Source organism: Euprymna scolopes, chromosome 5 (assembly GCF_053919585.1).
Source record: "Euprymna scolopes isolate OS-2025 chromosome 5, ASM5391958v1, whole genome shotgun sequence".
In the NCBI taxonomy this organism is placed as follows: Eukaryota; Metazoa; Mollusca; class Cephalopoda; order Sepiida; family Sepiolidae; genus Euprymna; species Euprymna scolopes.
The window spans coordinates 78,420,636-78,444,126 of NC_136486.1; the positions used below are offsets into that span (position 1 = coordinate 78,420,636).

The 23,491-nt window shown below is 33.3% G+C and overlaps 1 protein-coding gene across 2 annotated transcripts in view; it reads left to right on the forward strand.

The window, feature by feature from the left end:
- Positions 1-23,491, forward strand: part of LOC145276868 (sorting and assembly machinery component 50 homolog) — a 394,045-nt gene that overhangs the window by 304,162 nt on the left and 66,392 nt on the right. For both annotated transcript variants that reach the window (XM_080128269.1, XM_080128270.1), the window contains exon 10: positions 16,095-16,178. In XM_080128269.1, the coding sequence (XP_079984395.1) occupies positions 16,095-16,178 (84 nt within the window). The remainder of the gene's footprint in view (positions 1-16,094; positions 16,179-23,491) is intronic.

Here is a 23,491-nt window from a genome sequence, read left to right on the forward strand (position 1 = left end):
AAGGGATCAGGACATGCATTTTATACAAGATGCCAGATGGGTCCACGAAGCCGATTGCCCATATGTTGAGAACTTTACTTCCTGCCAAGAAGAATTACTCCCAAATCGAAAAGGAAGCACTGGGGATCATATTCGGGGTTACAAAATTCCACCGATCCTTACATGGTCGTAAATTTAAATTACAAACCGACCATAAGCCACTTATCATCATCTTTGACTCTAAAAAAAGTCTGCCAACAACACAGCCAACAACACAGCCAACTTACACAGCCAACAAACTGCAAAGATGGGGGACCATTCTACTGAAGTACGACTTCAAAGAAACAAAATAAAAAATTAAAACAGATGAATCGGTGGTGGAAGTTTATTCTATGTACATGAGATACTGTTGTATCGAGAAAGAGTAGTAATCCCACTACAAAAGAAAATTCTAAAGGATTTCCATATGGAGGACCCTGGGGCTACTCAAATGAAGAGCCTTATGAGGTCCTATGTTTACTAGAAGTGTATGAACACTGATATAGAAGACACGGTAAAGTCATGTAAGGGATGCACGTTGGCTGCAAAAGTGCCCCCAATAAAATTTAATTTGTGGCCTAAACCTGACCAACCATGGCAAAGAATACACGTAGATTACGCAGGCCCACTGAAAACTATTATTTAATAGTGATAGACAGTTTTTAAAATGGCTTGAGGTATTTTGATGTAAAAGTCCAATGACAGATTTTACAATCAGTGTACTTCACAAATTGTATGCTAGGTTTGGTGTGGTTGATTGTCTAGTGTCAGACAATGGCACACAATTCACTTCAGCAGATTTTAAAAGCTTCTGCGAGGATTTCCAGGTTAACTACATAACGACACCAACCTATCATCCCCGATGAATGGGCAGGCAGAGAGATTTGTAGACACGCTGAAAAGAGCCCTGAAGAAGGCTAAAGGAACACCTTAAGAAAAGGCGCTCCAGCAATTTTTACAAGTTTACCGAATTACGTCAAATGAAAATGCTCCATCGAAGATGTCGCCGGCAGAGTTAATGTTCACAAGGAAAATTAGGCCGGTCTTTGAGAAACTTTTGCCAAAACAGGTGAAACCGCCAAATACTATAGTTCCTAAAGGGAGATATTTACCTGGTGAAAAGATATTTTTCCAGGTACACAAAAATAATAGTACGATGTGGGAACTATGAAAGGTCCAGAAAAGGATCAGGTGGATGGTTTACATTATCGAAGGTCCAAGATTTACTCACAAGAAGCATTTGAACAAAATTTGGAAATGTATCACAGATGACGATAGACAACCTCCTGCTGAACAAGAAGAGGTAATGGACCAGATATATGACATGTTCGACCTGGTAACACCACAAGCAGCCGGACAACGCTGGTCCTTCAGAAAAAAGAAAATAACTGACCCGATAGAGATCAATCCCAGGAAAAAGAGCTATACGATCCTTCCAGGGGAATGAAAATATCAGGAGTGGGATGTTGTAGGGGGACAAATCACCCCTATTTGAGAACTATAAGGAATCAACCAATCCTATGAATACCACTGGTTTCAGAGACTAGAGAGAGACATTCATACCATGTTTAACCGCATGCTACGAACACGTTCCTCTCATATGACTTTAGGGGCTCCTTTACACTACTTGTGGTTTCTTTCATTTGTAACCCCTAGCACGGGTCTACAACGAAAATGAAAACACTTCCTCAAAATATCACCATTTTGTCCAAAAATAAATATCCTTTCACTTGCTAATAATTAATAATAATCTACATGATATGATGAAGACTTTTTAGAAAAGTAATGATACAAATGATAATGCTATGAAACAGCCATTTTGTGTCAGATTTTATATATTTTAACCTTTAATTCTTATAGGGGGTTGATACTAAGCTTTTAAGCTTAGTATCAACCCCCTATAAGAATTTTGTTATGAAATTTGGAAAACAATCAGAAAAAACATAAATCTCACTTATTGTCAGGGTACGAAATAAACTGGTCTATTCAGTTTTTTTTTTGTTGTTTTTTTAAAAATAAAACTAAAATATTTCTGAACATTTTTTTCTAAATATTTTTTGCATCACAAGTACTAAGTAAATCAATGTTTCTATTATTTTTTTATGCGTTAAAATGATAATTCAATGCTGATTTTATTTTGGGCTACCATCCGTTTTTAAATAGGGCCTCCTCCACAATTTCAAAAACATTTCGCATAGTAGCACTAATAGTTAGCATCAACTGTGTGTCATTATTAGTTTGAAATCAACAAGTTTTTTTGTAGATTGTTAATTTTGAAAAAAAAACTTTTTTGTTTAAAAGTAATGTGGTTTGTGATTCTTTTATAAAATTTCCTTCAACAAATATTGGCTTTCAAATATACTTTCAAACTTTAATTGTAGTTACAAATGACTTGATAGCTGCCACTTAAAAAAAACAAAAAAAACTAAGATTCTGTTTTTTTAGGCAATTATGGGTGAATACTAGGGTTGTACCGATTAATTGGCAGGTAATCGGTAATCGGTCTAATTAACCGATTACTTACTTTTCTCTTTCATATTAGTTAAATCATTTCATCATTGCCAAAGCAACTCATCAGACAGCTTTGACACATTAACATAGTAACTGCTATTTTAACTTAACATTTAATTAAGTGTCTGGCCACTGTTATGGCTTTTTGACTTTATTAAATAAAATTACAAAATACAAAATATAATTTCTAATTCTTAAATGAATATGATTAAATAATTAGATAAGAAAAAGAAATTACAAACCAACTACAAAGTACAAATTGTAATTCTTGAAGTGAATAACTGTAAGCATAATTTCTGCACCTGCTGCTGTTCAACTTCCTCTTCTATTCTTGCTGCTTGCCTTCTTTGCTCTCATAGTCTCCTCAGTATTTAAAGTTGAATACTTTTAAGTTGTAATATAGAAACATTAGAGTTTCTCCATTCTTAGGACACAACTTGTTCCTCATAAGTTCATACACATTACCACCTGTACTAAAGAATATCTCACTCTCCACAGATGAAGGTGGTGTATTTTTAAGTTTACTCAGCAGTGGTAAGTTTTCCTATGTCTTCTTCTACTACTGAATTGGATCATCATCTCTTGCAAGTAGTTGTAAAGCTACATAATGGTCAAGTTCTTTTGTGCGCTTAACCATAAGGGATTTATTCCTATTGAGTTTAGACTGTGATTCTTGCATTTCTGTCATAGCTGCAATCTCCAGATTTAACTCTGCTTCTACCTGCTCTAAGTTTTCATTTGTTACTGTTGGCTTATTTGAAGCTAATTCATCAAACAGGTTTGAAAGAGTTACAGTTTTAATTTTACTTTGATCGTCTTGACAGAAGTGTATCCTGCTGATTCTGCTTCATTATCATCAGCAGAAAGTAGAAGATTTGGAATCTTAGTGCTTTCCATGTCATTGAAATTTAAATTCGAATCTTGGATCTAGGAATTGTAGACACAAGTTTTTATTATTTAGAATGAAAATCTTATTTCCATTGATTCATTGAATTGTTCAACAGTGGTAAGGATTCCACTAAAGTCAGAAATATGAGAATTAGATTGGATAGCTTTTGAAAGAAATAAACTCAAAGCTAAAATTATAGGTATTATCATCGATATGGTTGAAGTTCTGTGATTTGTTTCTTTCATGATTTCTTCAAATGGACTCAATATTGATAATTTTTTGAACAAGTCCCCATTGGTAAGTTGTTAAGGTAGAAATCTTATAGCATCCCAAATTCTCGTATGAAAAAAAATGAACAAATCTCTTATTAAAAAATTCGGTCTGTGCAAATACTTCTGCTTCACATATATGCCATGAAAATGTCTTTTCTGATTAATGTTTACCAAATGGAAAATATTCTGTTATTCTAAAAAAAAAAAAAAAAAACAGCCAAGTTCGTTTGCTTATTTTAAAACTGGTAAACAGTAACCAGAAGGGACTTTTTCTGGGCATTCAATGTAAAGCAGAACGGTCCACACAAACCTGAAATCATTTGTAAACAATGACAGAATTAACTTGAACAAAAATAAAATAATTGTACTTTTACTTTCTATTGTCTTCTTATACTAAGAGTGATGAAAACATCTTTTGTGACATTTTTACTGTTTTTTTTGTGCCAGTTGATTTCAATGTTGCCATGTTGTTCTTCACCCTCAGCAGGGTTTAGTGTATCCTGTTGATTCGGTAGTGTATCCTGTTGATTCGATAGTGTATCCTGTTGATTCGGCTTCATTATCATCAGTGGAAAGTAGATGTAGAATTTAATTTTAAATATGTTTTTATACCAATCTTTTAAAATTAATATTTGAATCATGGGTCTAGAAAAGTAGACGTATACAAGTTTTTATCATTCAGATAGAATGAAAATCTTGTTTCCATTGATAACCTAAATTGTTCAACAATGGTAAGAAGGATTCCACTAAAGTCAGAAATACTAGAAGTAGATTGGACAGCTTTTGACAGAAATAACCTCAGAGCTATATTTGTACGTTGATATGGTTAATGTTCTATGATTTATTTCTTTGGCGATTTCTTCAAATGGACTCAGGAACTGAATATTTTTTTCGAACAAGTCCCCATTATTAAGTTGTTATGGTAGAAATCTTATCAACAGTGCACATCACAAGAACTTTTTGTTGTTCTTAATTTATTTTCAGCATATAATATGTTAAATTTCACCATGTGGTCACATCTTGAATCATTTTGTTTTTTCCAAATTAAGTTGATCCTGTATTTCAGTTAATTTACTAATTACAAATAGAAAGCAATTAAAGTGAGAAACTGTATTTCTGTTAGATGTGATGGTTGTCTTCACAGACTGAGTTACAATGTATGATAGTTATTCTAAATCACATTCCCTGACACCAGAAACCATATTTGTTCCTGAATCCCGCAAAATTAAGAAAACTTTATTGAAGATTTTATACACATCCAGAATATTGTGCAATTCTTCACTTATTCTTGTACCTGTGTGTGCACCAGGGAATGGAACAACATTAAGCACAACTCTGCACTTTTCAAAGTCATTTAAAAGCCAATGATCTGTCAAATATTGAAAGCGAGCATTATCTGTTGTTGCTGTCCAAATGTCTGTAGTCCATGATATGCTGCTAATCTCAGAAAGAGACAATTTAATTATTGTTTTACTTTAGTAAATATATTGAAAATTATTTTGCAGTGAAGAACTTTTTTGATAGAAAACTGTAATTTGGACAAAGTTTTGCAATAATTTTATTAAATCCAATGTCAGATGTTACAGAATATGGTTGAATATCAACAGCACAATGGATCTCTTGTGACTTGTGGTCATTAATGTCCCAAATTTTCTTTTTGACTAATATTGATTCTGTAATAGTTTGGTGTTTCGCTGGAGGCTTGTAGTTGTTGTCACTTGTTCTGGGAATGTCCGTCCCTGAATATTCATTGTGTTTCCTTTTCTTATCTGCGACTTTTGCTTCTTTTGAATAAACCTTTCTAAGATGGTTTAACATATTAGTCATTGTAAAAGTTTTTGCTGATGTGCCACCATTTGATTTGATTGGTCAACATAACTGGCAAGTAGCTGTATTCTTATTCTTGGGATTGACATCAAAATATTCTTATTCTTGGGATTGACATCAAAATATTCTTATTCTTGGGATTGACATCAAAATATTCTTATTCTTGGGATCGACATCAAAATATTCTTATTCTTGGGATTGACATCAAAATATTCTTATTCTTGGGATTGACATCAAAATATTCTTATTCTTGGGATTGACATCAAAATATTCTTATTCTTAGGATTGACATCAAAATATTCTAAGCCAAAAAAATAAAAATATGTAATGGTAGCAAGATGAGGTAGCAAAGAGGAACAAGGGTATGACTGATGAAGGATGCTTTATTTTTGGTTCACATGTCATCGCAATTTACTGTACAATTTCTCAACATAAAAACTGAAAGATGAATTAATAATTTCCTTTGACAGTGATTTAAAGTACAAAATAATAATGTTAATTCTATAGGAAAAAAAAGGAGGGAAATTTTTCATATGCTTACATTTATTTGCTTCAAGTTTAGTGCAGTTGTAAAAGTCTACATGTTAACAGCATATCATGCTTGGTATTTAATAATATGGTGTAGACGATGCATGTTTTCGATAAATTTTCAGTGGCAAGCAAAAGAGGGGGGTTAACTTGTCTTCATTTACTATATAATTAATATAATTAATACAAGAAAACCTATTAATTGGCCAATTAATCGGTAATCGGTTGATTATCAAAGCCCACTTCCTACCTTAAATCTGAGTAACAAGTCCTGAAAAAATCTCTTTTCGCCTTATCACTAATGCTAAGTCTGAATGACAAGACCATCTTTAAAAAAGAAAAAGCCTCGCACCTCCTAAAAAATGCACACCATTTGTCTCTCATAGAAAAATATATTAATTGTTGAAAAATACTAGAATGGTCTAGAAATGGTGGATTATTTTTTACATTAAATTAATCCTCCTCTCCAAAATAATATTTTTTTTTTTGACAAATTTTCAGGGTGTTCACACGTAATTGTCCTTAGTCCTACCACAGAGTGGCAAGCCTTCTCCTACAAATAACTTCTCAAAAACACACATAATTGTCAAAATAAAAAAATAAATATATAATATATATGATAATATATATAATAATATAATAATAATATATAATTAAAAAAAAAACAAGATTTATTTCTCATAGAAAAAAATGGTTAACTGCTCTAAAACCTTAAAATAGACCCAAAATCTAAGATTATTTTACATTAAATTTTTATTGTTGTTTTTATTTCTTCCAAGTTTTTCAGTTTGTTCATATGTAATTGCCTAAAAAATGAAAAAAATAATAATAATAATAAAGAGAGAACCACATATTTTGGAGAGATATGTGGAGGTGATTTAGCAGATTTACAATAAAACCGAAAGAAATGTTGAAATTTATTTTTAAGCAGTCCTCATATTAGATTTCAGTTTCTTGTACATAAAATGCATGAAAATTCAACTTTGGATTCTCTAACCTTTTTTTTTTTTTCATTTCTTCCAAGTTTTTCAGTGTGTAATTGCCTAAAAAAGAAGGAGAATCACATATTTTCATTTTTGGGAGGCAGGTTGGGACGATTTAGCAGATGTTAATCTGCAATAATTCCGGAAGAAATCTTGCATTTTTAAGCAGTTCTAGTGTTAAATTTTTTAAGCAGTTCTAGTGTTAAATTTTTTAAGCAGTTCTAGTGTTAAATTTTTTCAAGCAGTTCTAGTGTTAATTTTTTTTAAGCAGTTCTAGTGTTAAATTTCAGTTTCTTCTACATAAAATGTATTACAATTCCACCTTTTTTTTTTTTAAGCAAACATGGAATTTTTGTGGTATTGCGGCATTTACTGCAGATTACTTGACAACCATTAATTTCTGGAGATTTTCAGTGTCGTATTCGGTTCCTTACTGTACATTTATATAGCAAATTTCATTACTTTGTTTTGTGTTTTAACAAAGATATAGTATTTTTACTGAAAAAGTAGTGTAAAAAATTATGGCGAAACAGATGGTCTTAAAGTGGGAAAATATCCAAACGTGTCATAACTTCCTTAATTTTAGTCAGATTTTTTGTTTAACTTTAAAGATTTCTTTTGATCATTAAGATTCATGTATTCCATTATTGGGATATTTTAAGCAATTTCAATTTTTTTATGTGTATTGTTACTTATATTTCATATCTATTTTCCTTTAATCCAAGACTGTACCCTGCCCAACTTTGTCTGATAGCATAGATGTAGTACTCTCACTAGATCAGAGTACCCAAGTATTTTGAGAATTTTAATGTCTACCACTGTGATTGGTCTGGATTCTCAACTTATATAGGTACAGCTGATAACTGCATATATAGAGTCTCTATTCCATGCTCTCTCTCACAGACTGACTTTTCTCCCAAATTATGATCTGGTTAACACCAGATCAGATTATCTGAAAACAGTGACTTCCTGACTAAAATGCACTGCACATAAATGTTATTTTTTTTTCCTTTTTTTTTTGCAGACTCAATCATATTCTGCAAAAACAACATTTACTCCCCTCTCTTCCTTTTCCTCCTTTTTTTCTTTCTTTCCCCTTTTTTCTTTCTTTTTCCCCTTCTTTACTGTGGTCCTGTTCCTGGAACATTAGAATATGCTGACTGATTCCAGAGAGTAAAAGTCCCTACATGGAGCCACCTGTTGGCCGTGGGTGGCGACTTGTGCTACCTTAGGACGGGATCCTGGCAGTTGAAGGATTGAAGGTCAGAATTTAACACCCTCACTTCCCAACACACCACTTTGGCCTTTAATTGGGCTACACAGGCAGTCAAAGAGGCCCGACCTGATCCATTGGCTAGTCACGTACTTACATAAAATCAACCTACTTCAGACAACATAAACCATTAGACACCTCCAAAAATCATTTGACTTTTAATCACAAACAAGAGATAGAGTATAAGTATCAGAAGACAGAGGCAAAGGTCAATCTACTAGTATTGAAAAGCTGTTACAGGAAGTTTTTATAAAAAAAATGGGCCAGGAAAACAAAGAGAAACCTGGAATGCTAACAACCCAGTTTCTCTTTGTTTTCCTGGCCCATTTTTTTATGAAAACTTCTTGTATCTCTGGAATAATAGAGTGAAAGGGTTTCCCCCCTAATATCTCCTACTGATGGGCTCTGAGGCAGGTGGGGAGTAAGGAAGATGAAACTTAAAAAAAAATTAAGGGCATCCAACAAAAAAGACCACATATTGATTCCAGCTTGGAATACTCATACACAGACTCAGAATCAGACAACAAAACCGATAAAATATTTCCAAGATTCATCGTTTGAAGTCAATAGAGAGCAACACTCCAATCACTTATCCCCATTCATCATAGAAAAACCACATCAATTAAAAACTTAGGAACAACACACTCCTTATAGAAATACCCAATAAATTCTGAGCAACTACACTCTTAAACCAGAACCACATCCACAACCTTAAAAGAAAAGCTTACTCTCTCACCACTTCGAATTCCTCAAAGGGCGTGATAAAAAGCCCAGAACTCTCACTTCGATCACCAAATGAAATTAAAAGTAACTTAAAGGAACAAGGCATCATAGACGTCCAAAGAGTAACAATAAAAAAATCAACCAAATGATTTCAACGAACACCTACATCCTAAACACCCCCAAACCTCCTACTGAAATAAAAATCGGTTATTTAATAGAAAAAGTAGAACTCTTTGCAATGTCACAACTGCCATAAATTAGGTCATCACAAAGACAGATGCACCAGTATGTAAAAAATGTGGCAAAATGGGAGAACACATTAACTGCTGAATGCCATTAAAATGCACAAATTAAACAAAAACATGTAGCTGACTCAAAAGAATGTGAAGTTTGGAAGAAGGAAAAACAAATAACTACAATGAACACATCAAAAATCTATCATACTCAGAAGCAAGAAGGTTAATTGAGAGCACATCGGACTCATCAACATATGCAAATATTGCCAAAATGACAACACAAAACAATCTGATTGAATTGATGGAAGAATTAAGATTACTAGTAGAAAAACTAGATTATCTAAATGGAACCTAAAGGAAAATCCCCAATCTCAGAATGATAAAACTGAAAATACTATAAACCAAACAAAACAGCAAATGCCAAACTTACCCAATACTACTACCAAATGCAAAACAAACTCTCCTAAGAAAAATTAACATAACAAACAGAAAACAGAAATGGTGCTGGTTAAGGATGAAAACAAATTTGAGCTAATCGAAACCAAGAGCCAAGAAAGATACTCGACACAGAGAAAAATCAAGCAGCCCAAATAAGAACAAACCAAAAAGCCTGGAGATGGGAAAATCTCGTCTACTCCCAATCAAGATCCAAATCAGAAATAACACCAAAAGAAGTACCCAACCAAAATCCTAAAATAATACAAACAATGGAAGTGGATGAACATTTACAAGCACCTACAAGATCTTCCCAGAAGCAAGAAAGATAATAGAAGCACTAACACATGTAGAAGAATAATAATCAATTCATGGATAGAAATGAAAAAACAAAGCATCCCATAGAATTGTTGTGGACTAAAATTTAACAATACCGAACTCCGTATTCTTATTTCACTTTTCAACCCAGCCATAATCTGCCTTCAAGAAACCTTCCTGAGACAATGGCAGTTTGCTCTCCATATATCCCATCAAATGATAGCAAAAAAAAAAAAACAGGGGAGTAACTATTCTAATCAGAAACGATATAGCCCACTGCAAAATAAACATAACAACCAACAAACAAGCAATTGCCATTAATGTCACCCTACATAAAAAATGGCGGTTTGCTCTCTATAAATCCCATCAAATGATAACAAAAAAAAAACAATTTGAAAAAACTGATCAATTACCTAAATCTTGCATCGTATTAGGAGACTTCAATAGTCATAACAAAACGTTGGAAGAGTTTATCAACGAAAATGGTATATTCTTCCTCAATAACGGTACATCTAAACACATCAATCCATCTAGTGGAAAGCATTCAGCCATCGACCTAAACTTATGTGACCCATCACTGTATATGGACTTTAATTGAAAAGTACATGACGACACGTGTTGCAGTGACCATTTGATAATATTGATTGAAAGCCCAAAATTCAACAATGAAAAACTTCCCCGATGGAAACTAAATAAGGCCAACTGGCAACTACAGAAATAAAAATGTAGGTATAAGTTGAATCGCATAGAATCAAACAATGTCACAGTAAAATTTTTTACAGAAACATTACTAGAAATTGCAAATGAATGCATTCCTAAAACCTCAACAGCAGATAGCAGACCCCAGTTCGAAGATAAACGTTGGGAATCCATCAAATTTCAAAAAGCAGCTCTAAAGAAATTTCAGAAGCAGAACACAACTAAAAACCTGATGGAATACAAATTAAACAGAGCTAAAGCTCGTAGAGTAACAAAGACAACTAAAAAAGAATGCTGGAAAAATTATGTCGGAAAATTCAATTCCTCCATGAAACGAAGAGCAATATGGGAGAGGAGTAAACAATCAACACCAATTAAACGTCTTAAAAATAACTCAAGAGTAACCGATAAAAAAAACATAGCAAACTTACCAGCTGAAATTTTTACCAAAACTCATCTAATCAAAACCATAACACAAAATTTATAACAATTAAACAAAATTTTGAAGAGTACAAACTAAACTTTAAATCGAAAAACCTAGGTTACAATAAACTGCTTACATTAACCGAATTAAAAGATTCTATTAAAAGATCCCACAATGTAGCTATAGAACCAGATGAAATCTATTACGAATTCTTACGACAACTCCTTACAGAATCAATAAAATTATTAAGAATTTACAACAAATTATAAACAGAAGGCAAATTCCCAGACTTATGGAGACAAACTATAATAGCAATCTCCAAACCAGAAAAAGACAATTCAAACCCGCAAAACTATAGACCAATCTCATTAACTAGCTGCTTGTGCAAAATAATGGAAAGGATAGTAAATGAGACCCGTTGGGTATCTAGAATCCAACAACATTATCTCCAACGTGTTGAGCGATCTTTATTTGTAGATGACCTCCTGGTGTATTGCAGATCAAAGTATATACACACCATTAAGCACAAACTCCAACAATGCTTAAATAAATTAGAGAAATGGACAGCGGAAAATAGATAAAGATTTTCCAAATCAAAAACCAAATACGTCCATTTCTGTCACAAAATAAGACTTCACTGAAACTCGGAAGAACACTGAAAGTACACAAATTTCTGGGACTTACACAGATGTAGCTGGTAGCACAACCCATAGCTCCTCTGTATCTCATTCCCTATCACAGACGGTTACATTTCCGACACGTTTCTCAGATCAGTAAGATTAACATGCCTCACTTCTAGATTTATTTCTGACCACAGTTCTCAATGATTGTTTAACAAATGCTCACAGCCCACCCGGAAATGCTGATCAAGCTGTGATAATGGTAGAAATCGCCCTAAATTCTAGCCCTAAAACTGAAGACCCACTGCTCAAAACAACAAGGTATTACAAAAAGGCTGACTGGGAAGCCATCAGGGAACTCATCAGAGATACCCCATGGCAAAATATCTTTTCTCTTTCAGCGGAACAGTGTGCAAATGAGACCACTGAATGGTTCAAAACGGCAATTGAAGCACATGTTCCCACACGGAAATTCTATAGCAAGCCCCACTCTCCCCAATGGTTTACTTCTACTTGTGCAGCTGCCATTGCTCAAAGGCAGCATGTGTACCGCAGATTCAACCGACATAAGTCCAGTTCAAATAGACAGAAGTATATAGACGCTAGAAGTAATTGTAAGGATGGAATACGGTTGCCATATCTGGGCAGGAGCTGCTAAAAACAGCCTATCCTGCCTTGACAGAGTACAAAATAGACTTCGTGGCTTAGTGGGGGATGCCCTTTTCTCTACCCTGCAACCTCTCTCCCACAGAAGAGACGTTGCGAGTCTATCCTTGTTTTATCGTTATTTCCATGGCAGGTGCTCGTCTGAACTTTAATCTCTGGTCCCCCCTCGCCAATCTTTCACGAAAAACACCCGTGTAGCTGAATCCACTGTGAAAAATTTCCCCCACTCTATATCTGTGCCTAAATCAAAACGTGGATTCCATGAACAAAGCTTCTTTCTTAGAACTGCACGCCTGTGGAACTCTGTTCCGTCTGCCTGCTTCCCACCGGACTACAACTTGGATGTCTTCAAGTCCAACGTTAACAAATTCCTAATGAACCGCCCCCTTAAGTAAACACTTCATCAAATCTCCACACTAACGTAATGTACTTGCAATAACCCTTATCCCTGAGTGGCTTCCGGGCCTTGATAAGTGGTGATCACTGTGTAAAAAAAAAAAAAAAAAAAAAAGAGAGAAAAATGATGGAAGCTAAGACAGAATACACCGAAACCACCAGAAAAAGCATTGAAACACAGAAACTAGGAACCCATGATCATATGGTATCATTGGAAGAATACATAATGTAGTTAAATCCTTAAAGTAAGAGAAAAATCCAAGTTGTCCTCGGCAGTCGTACATCTAAACAATATGATATAAATGTGGGAGTACCTTTATTATTCCTGATATTCATAAATGACCTCCCTGATAAAATTGTTTCGGAGATGGGTATATTTGCTTATGACACCAATCTCCATAACGGGCATGAGGGGAAAACAAATGAACACATATCTATGGAAATGGCAGAAACACTAGAGGATGAACACCAATCTGCAGTGGAATGGGGACAAAAATGAATGGTCACATTCAATGCTGCCAAGACTAAGCTTGTTTCCTTCAATAATTACAAGAAACCTTCTCTACCACCAATAGCAATGGCTAAGAACACATTACCCGAAAGTACTTCCTTTAAACTCCTCGACCTAACGTTTACAGGGAACATGAACTGGAATAGACACATTGAGAGCATTGCCAAGGCGGCTGCAAAGAATGTGGGCTCTCTCTACCGTGCTAGAAAACTACTTACACCTAAAAGTATCCCATACTTCTATAAGGCTACCATTCGCCCATGTATGGATTACTGTTGTCACATTTTGGCTGGTGCATCTGCTGCTTGTCTCTCACTCCTGGACAGAGTTCAAAAGAGTCGCCAACTTGGTAGGTCCTGAACTGTCATCTAGGCTTCAGCCTCTGCCCCACCGACGAAATGTTGCATCCTTCTGCTTGTTCTACAAGTACTTTAATGGTGAATGCTCTGACGAACTACAAGCACTTGTACCCCTTGACATGACTACCCATGACAAACCCGACAAACAGCTAAGTCCCATCCCTTCACAGTAGAGATCCCTAGCTGTAAGAAAACCTTCTACTCCAATAGTTTCTTCCCCAGAAATGCTAGACTTTGGAACTCCCTTCCGGGATTCTGCTTTCCCAACTGTACTGACATGCAGAAGTTCAAGTGTAATGTGAACAAACATCTTGCTGCTCATCTCCCTAATGCCCCTGCTACTTATGTCCCTGATAGTGGCCCCCTACTTCAAGGTGGCACTGTGCCTTGTTTTGGGTGAAAATTGATTTAAAAAAAAAACTTTGTTAAAACAGAAGATTAAGCAATGAAATTTACCATATAAGTGTATTTTTGTGCAATAAATCAGAATATGCCGCTGAAAAATCTCCAGAAATTAATGGTTTCCAAGTAATCTGCAGTAAATGCACATAAATGTGCTGCAATTCCTTAAAAATGCCATGTAACCATAAAAAAAAAAAAAGGAAGTTAGAGAATACATTTTATGTAGAAATAACTGAAATCGAAATCTAGGGCTGTTTAAAAATGAATATATTGCAATATTTCTTTGGTATTATTGTCAATTAATCCCTCCGTTAACCCCACCCCACCCCATCTAACCACCTCTCCAAAATATGTGATTCTACCTTTGTAAACTTTAATGAAATATTAAAAAAATTATTATTTTAGAATTTAATGTAAAATGATTTCCTTTTTTGAGCCATTCCAGAGTCTTAGGGTAGATAACCATTTTTTTTTTTTGTATAGGAGATAAATCCTGGGTGTTTTTATAATCTTTTTCTAAAGACAAGTATGTGTGATTTTAAGTGGTTCTTTGTGCAATCATGGGAGAGTGGGGAAGTTGCCACTCTGACTTTGTGTTAATGATAGGGCTAAGGGAAATTGTGTGATCATCCTGAAGACTTGATAGAAACAAAACAAAAACAATTTTAGAATTTTAATTTTAGAATTTAGAGTGGGGATTGGTTTCACCATTTTAAGACCATTCTAGCATTTTAGGACAGTTGACCAGTTTATTTTTCATGGGAGATAAATCATGTACACTTTCTTTTAGGAAAGGTCTGTTTTTAATTTTTGTACACTTATATTAGTAATATCAAACAACGTACCATTTAGCACTGAACAATGCACATTCTGCTACTTAATCTGACAGTCATAGTTTTTAAATCAGTAATTAATAGATTTCTCATACGTCAATCAATATAAAACTTATGACTGGATTCAAAATAAAATTTACTTTAAAATGGTATTTTAATAGTTTTGTTGTGATTTGTATATTCCAAGAAATCATGATTTAATTCTACCAATTAATAACGAAACATGCTGTCATGTACATGACTGTTTGGACGCATGCGTTTTAGGTCTATTCATATAAATACTCGACACAGAAGAAGATGACGTTGCATATTTTTAAAACAGTAAGAGAAAAGAGTTGCCTTTACCACAGAATTTGAAGAAAAGCAATAGAGTGAACCAATTTTGAGAAGCAGGAAGAGCAATGGATCTAATATATGAACTCCAAGAAAGATGTGATGAGAAAAAAAAAAAACAAGTTTCAGTTGATTTCTCTTCAAGAGTAAAGCCATCCATGAGAATCTCAGGAAGAAAAAAAAAACACATCAAAAATTGAAAGACACAAGCTGACTCTTAACAGGATTAAATGAAACAAGACAATTGGAGAGAAAGCTATAGCCATCAATAAGGCATAATTTGCATATGAAGACAATGATTGCTGTGAAAAAGAATGAAGGGGAAAGCACAGAACAGTTTTTGGTGGGGAGGGGGGATAACTGAGAAAGAGACAGTGAGAACAGGCGGTAAAGATTACGCTTGAAGTCAGGAGTTGGCAAAAAAGAGTTTGGACAAATATTTATTATTTTTAAATCTCAGTTTCATTCTCTTATTTTTATTTATTTATTGATTATTTCACTTTGTTTTTTGAGGTGCTGGATATGGCATGAAAAAAAAATCAGTTTACTTAGAAATTTATAGAGAAGAAATATGAGCATTGTATGATCTGAAAAATAAGCTCCAAATTAAAGTAATCATTTATTTTTGACACAAAAAAAGACAGTGATGTTTTGTTAGGACAATGAATACTATGTGTGGAAAATTTGTTTTTATTATTTTCATTTTTCATCTTGTCTTGTGATGAATGACTTCCAACTTCTGTCTGTTGCTATTTTTCTTGTGCTGCCAGCCAGGATCAGAGTGGCACAAGTGAAATGATGATTTAATTTAAATTGAATCTGTAAATATTTATTTTAGGAATATGCCGGTCTTGGTGGAAATGTTGAATATTTGAAAAATGAAGCTGAATTACAGGCAGCAGTATCTTTACCATTTGATTTTGTGAGTATCTGAAGACATTGTCATTTTTAAAAGTTTCTGTGAACATGTTGAAAATTCATAAGCATATTTTCATTTTGTGAGAATTAGTTAGATACAAAAGAATAATAGTCAAGTCAGTACCCCCCCTCAATTGCTAGAAAATTAGCATTACAAGTTGATTTTTTTCTTTTTAGAGAAATGTTATTTTATCAACTTGCATAAAAAGAGCTATGTAAAAAATGCTTAAAACCGTTTAAATTATGCAAATACTATCAATAGTTCAAAAGTTATGAGAATTTTAAGTGCCAAAATTTAGGCTTTTCTGTGGACATTTTTCTTAAGAAAAAGTGAGTTAAATTACGGACCTCAACATTTCAAGAAATTTGGTAATTTTGCCAACATCTATTTATTTTTCAAGCTATTCTCATGAAACTTGCCACTCTTATGTAAAATTGTGTGCTCTTTCTGATTATGCAGTCAAACTGGTGTATCTCTTTACCATAAGCCATGAATTATAAATTCAGATGTACAAATTTCAATTTTTTTTAACTGCCGCATGATATCATACAGTGGGTGTCTATTCATGAACTAAACTATTATAGTGGTATTTAAATATAGCTTTATTGAGAATAGGCATTTTCCTGCCTCCTCACCAAAGGAGAGCTTAATCTTGGGTGTAGCCATTGAATGCCTAAAGAGCATTCATGGCCGGTATTTACTACTACCCACACAGAAAAAATAAATTGAGTAGATATGAATTAATGTCAGAAATAAATCAAAGAAAATTTTTCATATAGATTTTGGATTTCTGTAAATGATGGAAATTCACATAGTTGACCAGAACTTATGCATTTTGAGACCAGTTCAATTTTTAATTTTGTAAATCCTCTCTATCTGACCCAAAATATACCTCTATTTTCTGAGATGCAACCATAAATCGTACTCTATATGAATCCTTGATGTAGCTTTTACAGTACCAGGATATACTATATGAAAATGGATGATATATACTGATTTATCTTATCAATTTTGAAATATTCTTTGTCAACTTTGCTCAGTCATAACTTTGCTTCTTTTGGTCATAAAAATATGTCCAAGACCAGTAGAGATGGACTTCTATGCTTGTATAGCCTATAAAATTTCAGCCATATCCAATCAAATTTGACCCCACCCATGTGTATCCAAACGTAACGTATGTAATGTAAACATTGAAAAAACAGTTTCCGTTTTTGCTGTCATTTTTTACTGTTTTTTCATTTTTAACTTGGAGCATAAAAACATTGAATGCATAAAAGAAAAATTAATTAACCTCATTGGAATGCTTATTCTATTCTCTTTCCATCAATGTAATTCTTTTTAAAATTGACCCACAAATAAAAAAAGATATGACTTGTTGAAGCACATTAGGTATGTAATATTGCCAATGTCCACAAAAATACAGCATACGCTTGTAATGCTAAGAAATTATGTTACTGCATTTTCTTGTAGTATTTAGTCCAGATCAAAGATACTCCATAATATGAGCATCAGAAATGGTCAGAACCCAAGATGGGAGCTTCTGTTGTATTGCTTATTTACTAATCTCCAACTTTTGAAGTTGATAACTGTTATAATCCTACTTATAGGATTACTAGGAAAACAAAACATGGTAATAAAGTAGAAAAATGTATTAACAAGAACATACAAAAGTGTGAGTTTGTTCATCTTGCCAGTGAACAAACTCTGTTGACTTTCCAGATCTAGACTTTGCATTAATATCTTGTCTTCTGGTATTGATGCATATGGATCCATTCATTCATAGGTAATTCTGCCACAATACTCCCCTCCTAAGCTGATTACTCTGAAAGGTGTATAAACATTTCTTTCTCTTTGGGTAGACCATGAGCGGGTCTGTGAACTTCCTTTTTCTGTCGGTTTGGGGAAGCTCCATATCAAATGTGTTGTAGATTAATCTTTACTTCTTTTGCTCTTCAGTTATACATTTCCGTATCATGTAGTTCACAGTTATGAATGGTGCCGATTCTTTGTATTATCTTCTCCAGTTGCCAAAAGGTAATTTCAAAGGTGATTGAAGTAAACTTTATCTCCAAGGTTGTATTTTGTATGGTTTGTCTCCGTAACAGTTTTTCAAATACTAATCTGATTTTATAGCCAAACATAATTTCCAAGCTGCTAGGGTTTGTCATAATCAAGGGTTTGTCATAATCAAGGGTTTGTCATAATCAAGGGTTTGTCATAATCCACTTGAATGAAACTGTTGCAGAAACTTTTTTGTGAGCCGTAAGCCTTCTTTCATGCCCTTTTTAGTATGTCCACAAAGCATTTGGCTTGGCCGTTGCTCCAAGGATGATATTGCGGTGTTGTGAATGTTTTATTTGGTAATTCTTGTAGAATTCGTTGATAACTGAAGATTGAATTGGGTGGCAAAATGAGTGAATAGCTTATGTAGGAAATTGATGATTACCGTTGTAGTGGGTTTCCTACATCTTAGCTCCTCTGGCCATTCAGAAAACTATCCACCACTATCAAGTAATAAAAATCCTCTAATGGTCATGCAAATGGTTTTTTTGAATTTTGGCAGGGTTTGTGAGTAATGGGTGGTTCCTTTGCTGGCAATGTACATGTTCTAACCACATTTTAATAATATTGGTGATATTTTTGTTCGTTGACAGCCAATAAAAAAAACTGCACATTAGGCATTTCATCCTGCTAGTATCGGTGTGACCCATGTGGAAATTTTAAAGTATTCTCTCTAGGGATAATGCCGCTTTCACTATAAAACAGGATGTTGTCGCAGACTGAGTAGATATCTCAAGTAAAACCCCCTTGTGCTAATTTTTATAATTCTTGTAGTTTTGATAGAACCATCATTCACAGCTTCTGTTTTTAGTTCCTGAAGAGTCACTGGTAGTTCCAAGATTGTGTTGCATATCATTGCTTTAATTTCACTATTTATGCGCTGGTGCTACCAGATCAGGCTGTCTGAAGATATTGACTTCCGTACTAAAATGCGTTGTACATCAAAGATTTTGTCACTTTATCTCTTTGCAAGGTCTTATCATGTTCTACAAAGCCAAAAAACAAAAACAGCATTCCTCCCTATCCCTACCCCTCTTTTTCTTTCTTTTTACCCTCTCTTTTTCTGACCCATCAGTAGGACATCAGAATATACTGACTGTCCCCCTACAGAGAATAAAAGTCCCTCAATGAAGTCGCCTGTTGGCCATGGGTGGTGACCTGTGATATTTTGGGATGAGATTCTGGTGGTTGAGCAGACCTTGACCCAGGTACAAAGAGAACATGGCCTTGCAACACATAACCTGGGCTAGATGTAGTAATACACACAGACAGAAAAAAACGCTTTAGATAATCACAGATTTCAAGGTAGTTCTACTAAAAATTACTGTTTTGTTCAGAAATGAATATACTTTCAAATGAATTAAAATATATAATGTACATTCATATTTATTAAGAGTTTTAAGCAAATAAAGTGATAAAAATGTGAACGTCATAAAATGGTGTTTTCGGTAAGGTTTTGTAATGACCCCCTCTGATTTCAAAAGGCGCCTAATTTTGTTATGAAATTTGGGAACCAATCAGAAGAGGTGTTAATCTTAATACTGTCAAGTGTCCGAAATATTTTTGACCTTTTTTTTTTTTTTTTTTTTGTGTTAAAAATAAGACTTTAATATGACGAGTATCGAACATTTTGAAAAAAAATTTCATCGGACACCCACTAGTAAGTAAATCAATCTTTTTACTATCTTTATCAATTAAAAGTATTATTGTATGTTAAGTAGGACCGCGGTAATTGATAATAATTTAAAAGGACCTACCCGAAAAAAAATTTTTTCTATTTTTCGAGTTCGGACAAATGTAGTATTATTAGCAGCAGCAGCTGAGGTATTAGCGATAGCACAGTGTAAACGTAAACAACATGCGTTCTTTAATTTTTCTTCAAGAACGAATTAAGAAAAACATGAAAATATGAATATAAATGTTCTCATATGTTTAATTAGAGCTATTTTGTTATCAGAATAACATTAGTTTTTCGGTTTTCAGAATATATAATAACAATTATATATTTGTTTTTTTGACAACTTTTTCGAATCTATGTGTATAGTAATACAAACCCTCAAATTAATATCTTTGAAATTTTAAAAGCAGTTAGAAAACACATCAAACTACAATTAGGAAGCTTTTTATTTCGCTATTTTTTTTTCTACTTATTAAGCGAAAGGTATTTTTACAACCTGCTCCAGCGTAGTATAAACGACCTATGGAATAAACATCTTCAACCTCGAAAATAGAAATCAACAAATTTTTTGAATTTAGTGTTTGTTTATTTATTGAACCGTGTTATTTTTAAATAGTATTTTCAAGTTAAATTCAAGTTTTACAATATTTTTATTTTATTAATTTGTTAACTGAAAGTACAGAATAGTTACAAAACACCCTCCTCTCCCCATGTTAAGAATGGCTTTCAAAATAATAGCGCTATTATTTCAGCACAGTTCAATAAGTGCACAAGTACCTGGAATTTTCTTCGAAATTTCATAATACAGCTTCTTATTAAATTAAAACTAAATATAACATTTGCTGACTTATTTACCTGTCGAATACACACACACTATATATATATATATATATATATATATATATATATATATATATATATATATATATATATAAACTTTCTGTAAGATATTTATTTGAAATGGAAATGGCATTTTGCAGTTAAGACAACAAAACAAAAATGAAGTAATGGTTCATATTCCAATCCACAGAGGTACGAAAAAGTTGTCAAAAACAAATGTTATCAAAGGCAAGATAAGTTATTTTTCTACCATAAGTGAATACTTTTTTTTTTTAAATATAAAATGTTTATTCGGTTCGAAAAACAAGTAGTGTTGAGCGAGCGCTACCGAAGAACAAGAAAAAAGGTCGCAATGTCTCTTTATATTTTTGAAGTCTCAACAAAGATTTAAAAATAAGAAATGAAACCCACCCAATAAATGTTACCGTGACATTTATTGAGTGGATTTCATTCACCATTTTGCTTTATTTCTTATTTTGAAGTGATTATCAAGACTTGAAAAATGTAAATAGAAATTGCGGCCATATTTTCTTTTCGGGTAACACTAAATATTACCTACTTTTTGAACCGAATAAATATTTTACATTAAATAAAAACACTAAAAAACTTATTCAGTTAGGTAGAAAATTAACTTACCTTGCTTTGCATAACATTTGTTATATATATATATATATATATATATATATATATACACTAGTTGTACCCTGCCACGCGTTGCTGTGGCTCAAGTTGGCGCAATGGAAAAAGTTCCAAAATGAGAAAAAGTATGTTTCTTATAGGTTTAATTTTCCATTTTGCATGGGTACACAGTTTTTGTTGTTCCATTTTCTTAGCTGATATAGAGAATTTCTGGTTTGGTAACTCTTGAATACATAACATAAATTGTCCATGTGAAAAAACAAAGCTTGGATTGGTTTATATTTCCCAACATGATAATTAGTACACCAAATTTCAGTTGCAATACAAGCGGTGGCATCCCTGGCAAATATAGCTGTTGGATAATTAACCACTTTATCTGCTTTCACAAGTGTCGATGGATTTGTATTTGACTACCTCACTTGGAATTTTACATTGAATAATAGCGTTAAGTTCATGGGCGTCTTTGTATTGACCTGCAAGAATAGCTCATTCACTCAGTCAAGTGGAATTCTTATAATTTGAATATCTGCAAAAACCTTTAAAACTAACTGTTCTTTTTTGATGAAATAAAATTACAGAAATTACAGAAGTTAAAAGTCAAAGAATTTTGCCCTTAACTCTGATCAGCTGGCACTTTTTCGTACCCAATTTCCCACAAGTGATGCAAAAGTTTTTGTGCGGATCGAACAGTCTGCAACTGGACATGCATATTTTGAGTTAAGTTTAATGTCTTCACATGGAACAAAAAAGTAGAGTATTTGAGGCAAGCATTTATTTCATCTGCTGATGTTCAGGGTTGCGGAGTCGGAGGTTTTAGCTGGAGTCGGAGTCGGATTTCTAAATGCACTAGGAGTCGGAGTTGGAGTTGGAGTCGGAATTTTTTATCCGACTCCTCCCCAATTTTTTTTTAAATGGCTTTCCTGTTTGGTTTTACCAGTTGTACAATTTAGCAGTTTTTATAATGTCTTGTTCTTATTTTTTTAGATATATCATATTTTGTACTGTCCTGCAATGCTTCTACTTCATCAAGATATTTTGGTTTATCGGATCACTGCAAATCTTGTCTGGACAGCTTTTTTCGCTTTGGTTGTGACGTCACACATGATCAATGAAAAGTCTGTCTTTGAGTGAGATCACTGTGGGTAACAATCAGATTGTAATCCGAAAGTTATCCAGTTCCTGAATGGAATTTGGCAATTTGATCGATCCGGAATTACAATCTTATCCAAAAAAAAAAATGGGTATAAATCAATTTGTGTTGCCACCATGTGACAACATTGTATATGATTAACTAATCTAAACAAAAATAGCTGATTATCGCTGAAACAATGTATCCCAGTGATTTTTCTTTTCCTTCATTTTCGGTAGTTTATCACATTTTTCGTTAATAGAAATATGCTAGATTTTTGTTTTTGTTTTTGTTTTTCTTACAAATAAGTTTTAACATTTAAACATTTCCGTTCTCTTATTCTTTATTCTGCATCATGTTCGCTGTTTTTTTGTTTTGTTTGTTTTTCCGATTTAAAAAAAAGTTATATTTAAACAGGGTTATTACGTTCGCATATTCTTTATTTTCCATTTTGTTTTGATTTACTCCCCCCACACCTCTTAACACCCGGGAAGCGTTGGGTACCCTCGCTAGTTAAACATAATTCTATGTTATTTATTAGTAAAAATGAATGCCTGAAAATTTTCTGACTTCAATAAATGGCTGATGTTTATAGCCTCAGCGCAGTCAACATAAAAGATCAGAATTTAAATATTTTATTTTTTTGTAGTTTAGGGTGTTGTCGTTTAGAAAAACATAACAATGTTAGAAAATATCGAATTCAAAATTCTTTAATTTTGGACCACTTTCCATGCAATGAGCCGAATATACAACTTTCTAGGCAAGTTGATTTAAAATCAACCTACCCTAATACTGGTATGTGAAAGAATCTCAAAAACCCTACATATGTATTTATTTACGTTTTTATAGGTTTACAGAAATTGATTACTGAAATAAAGCAAACAATTTTTACATTTTGAATCAAACATCTTTTTTTTTTGACAGATTTACAGAAATACATAATTTTTAAAATTAGTTACAAAACTTGAT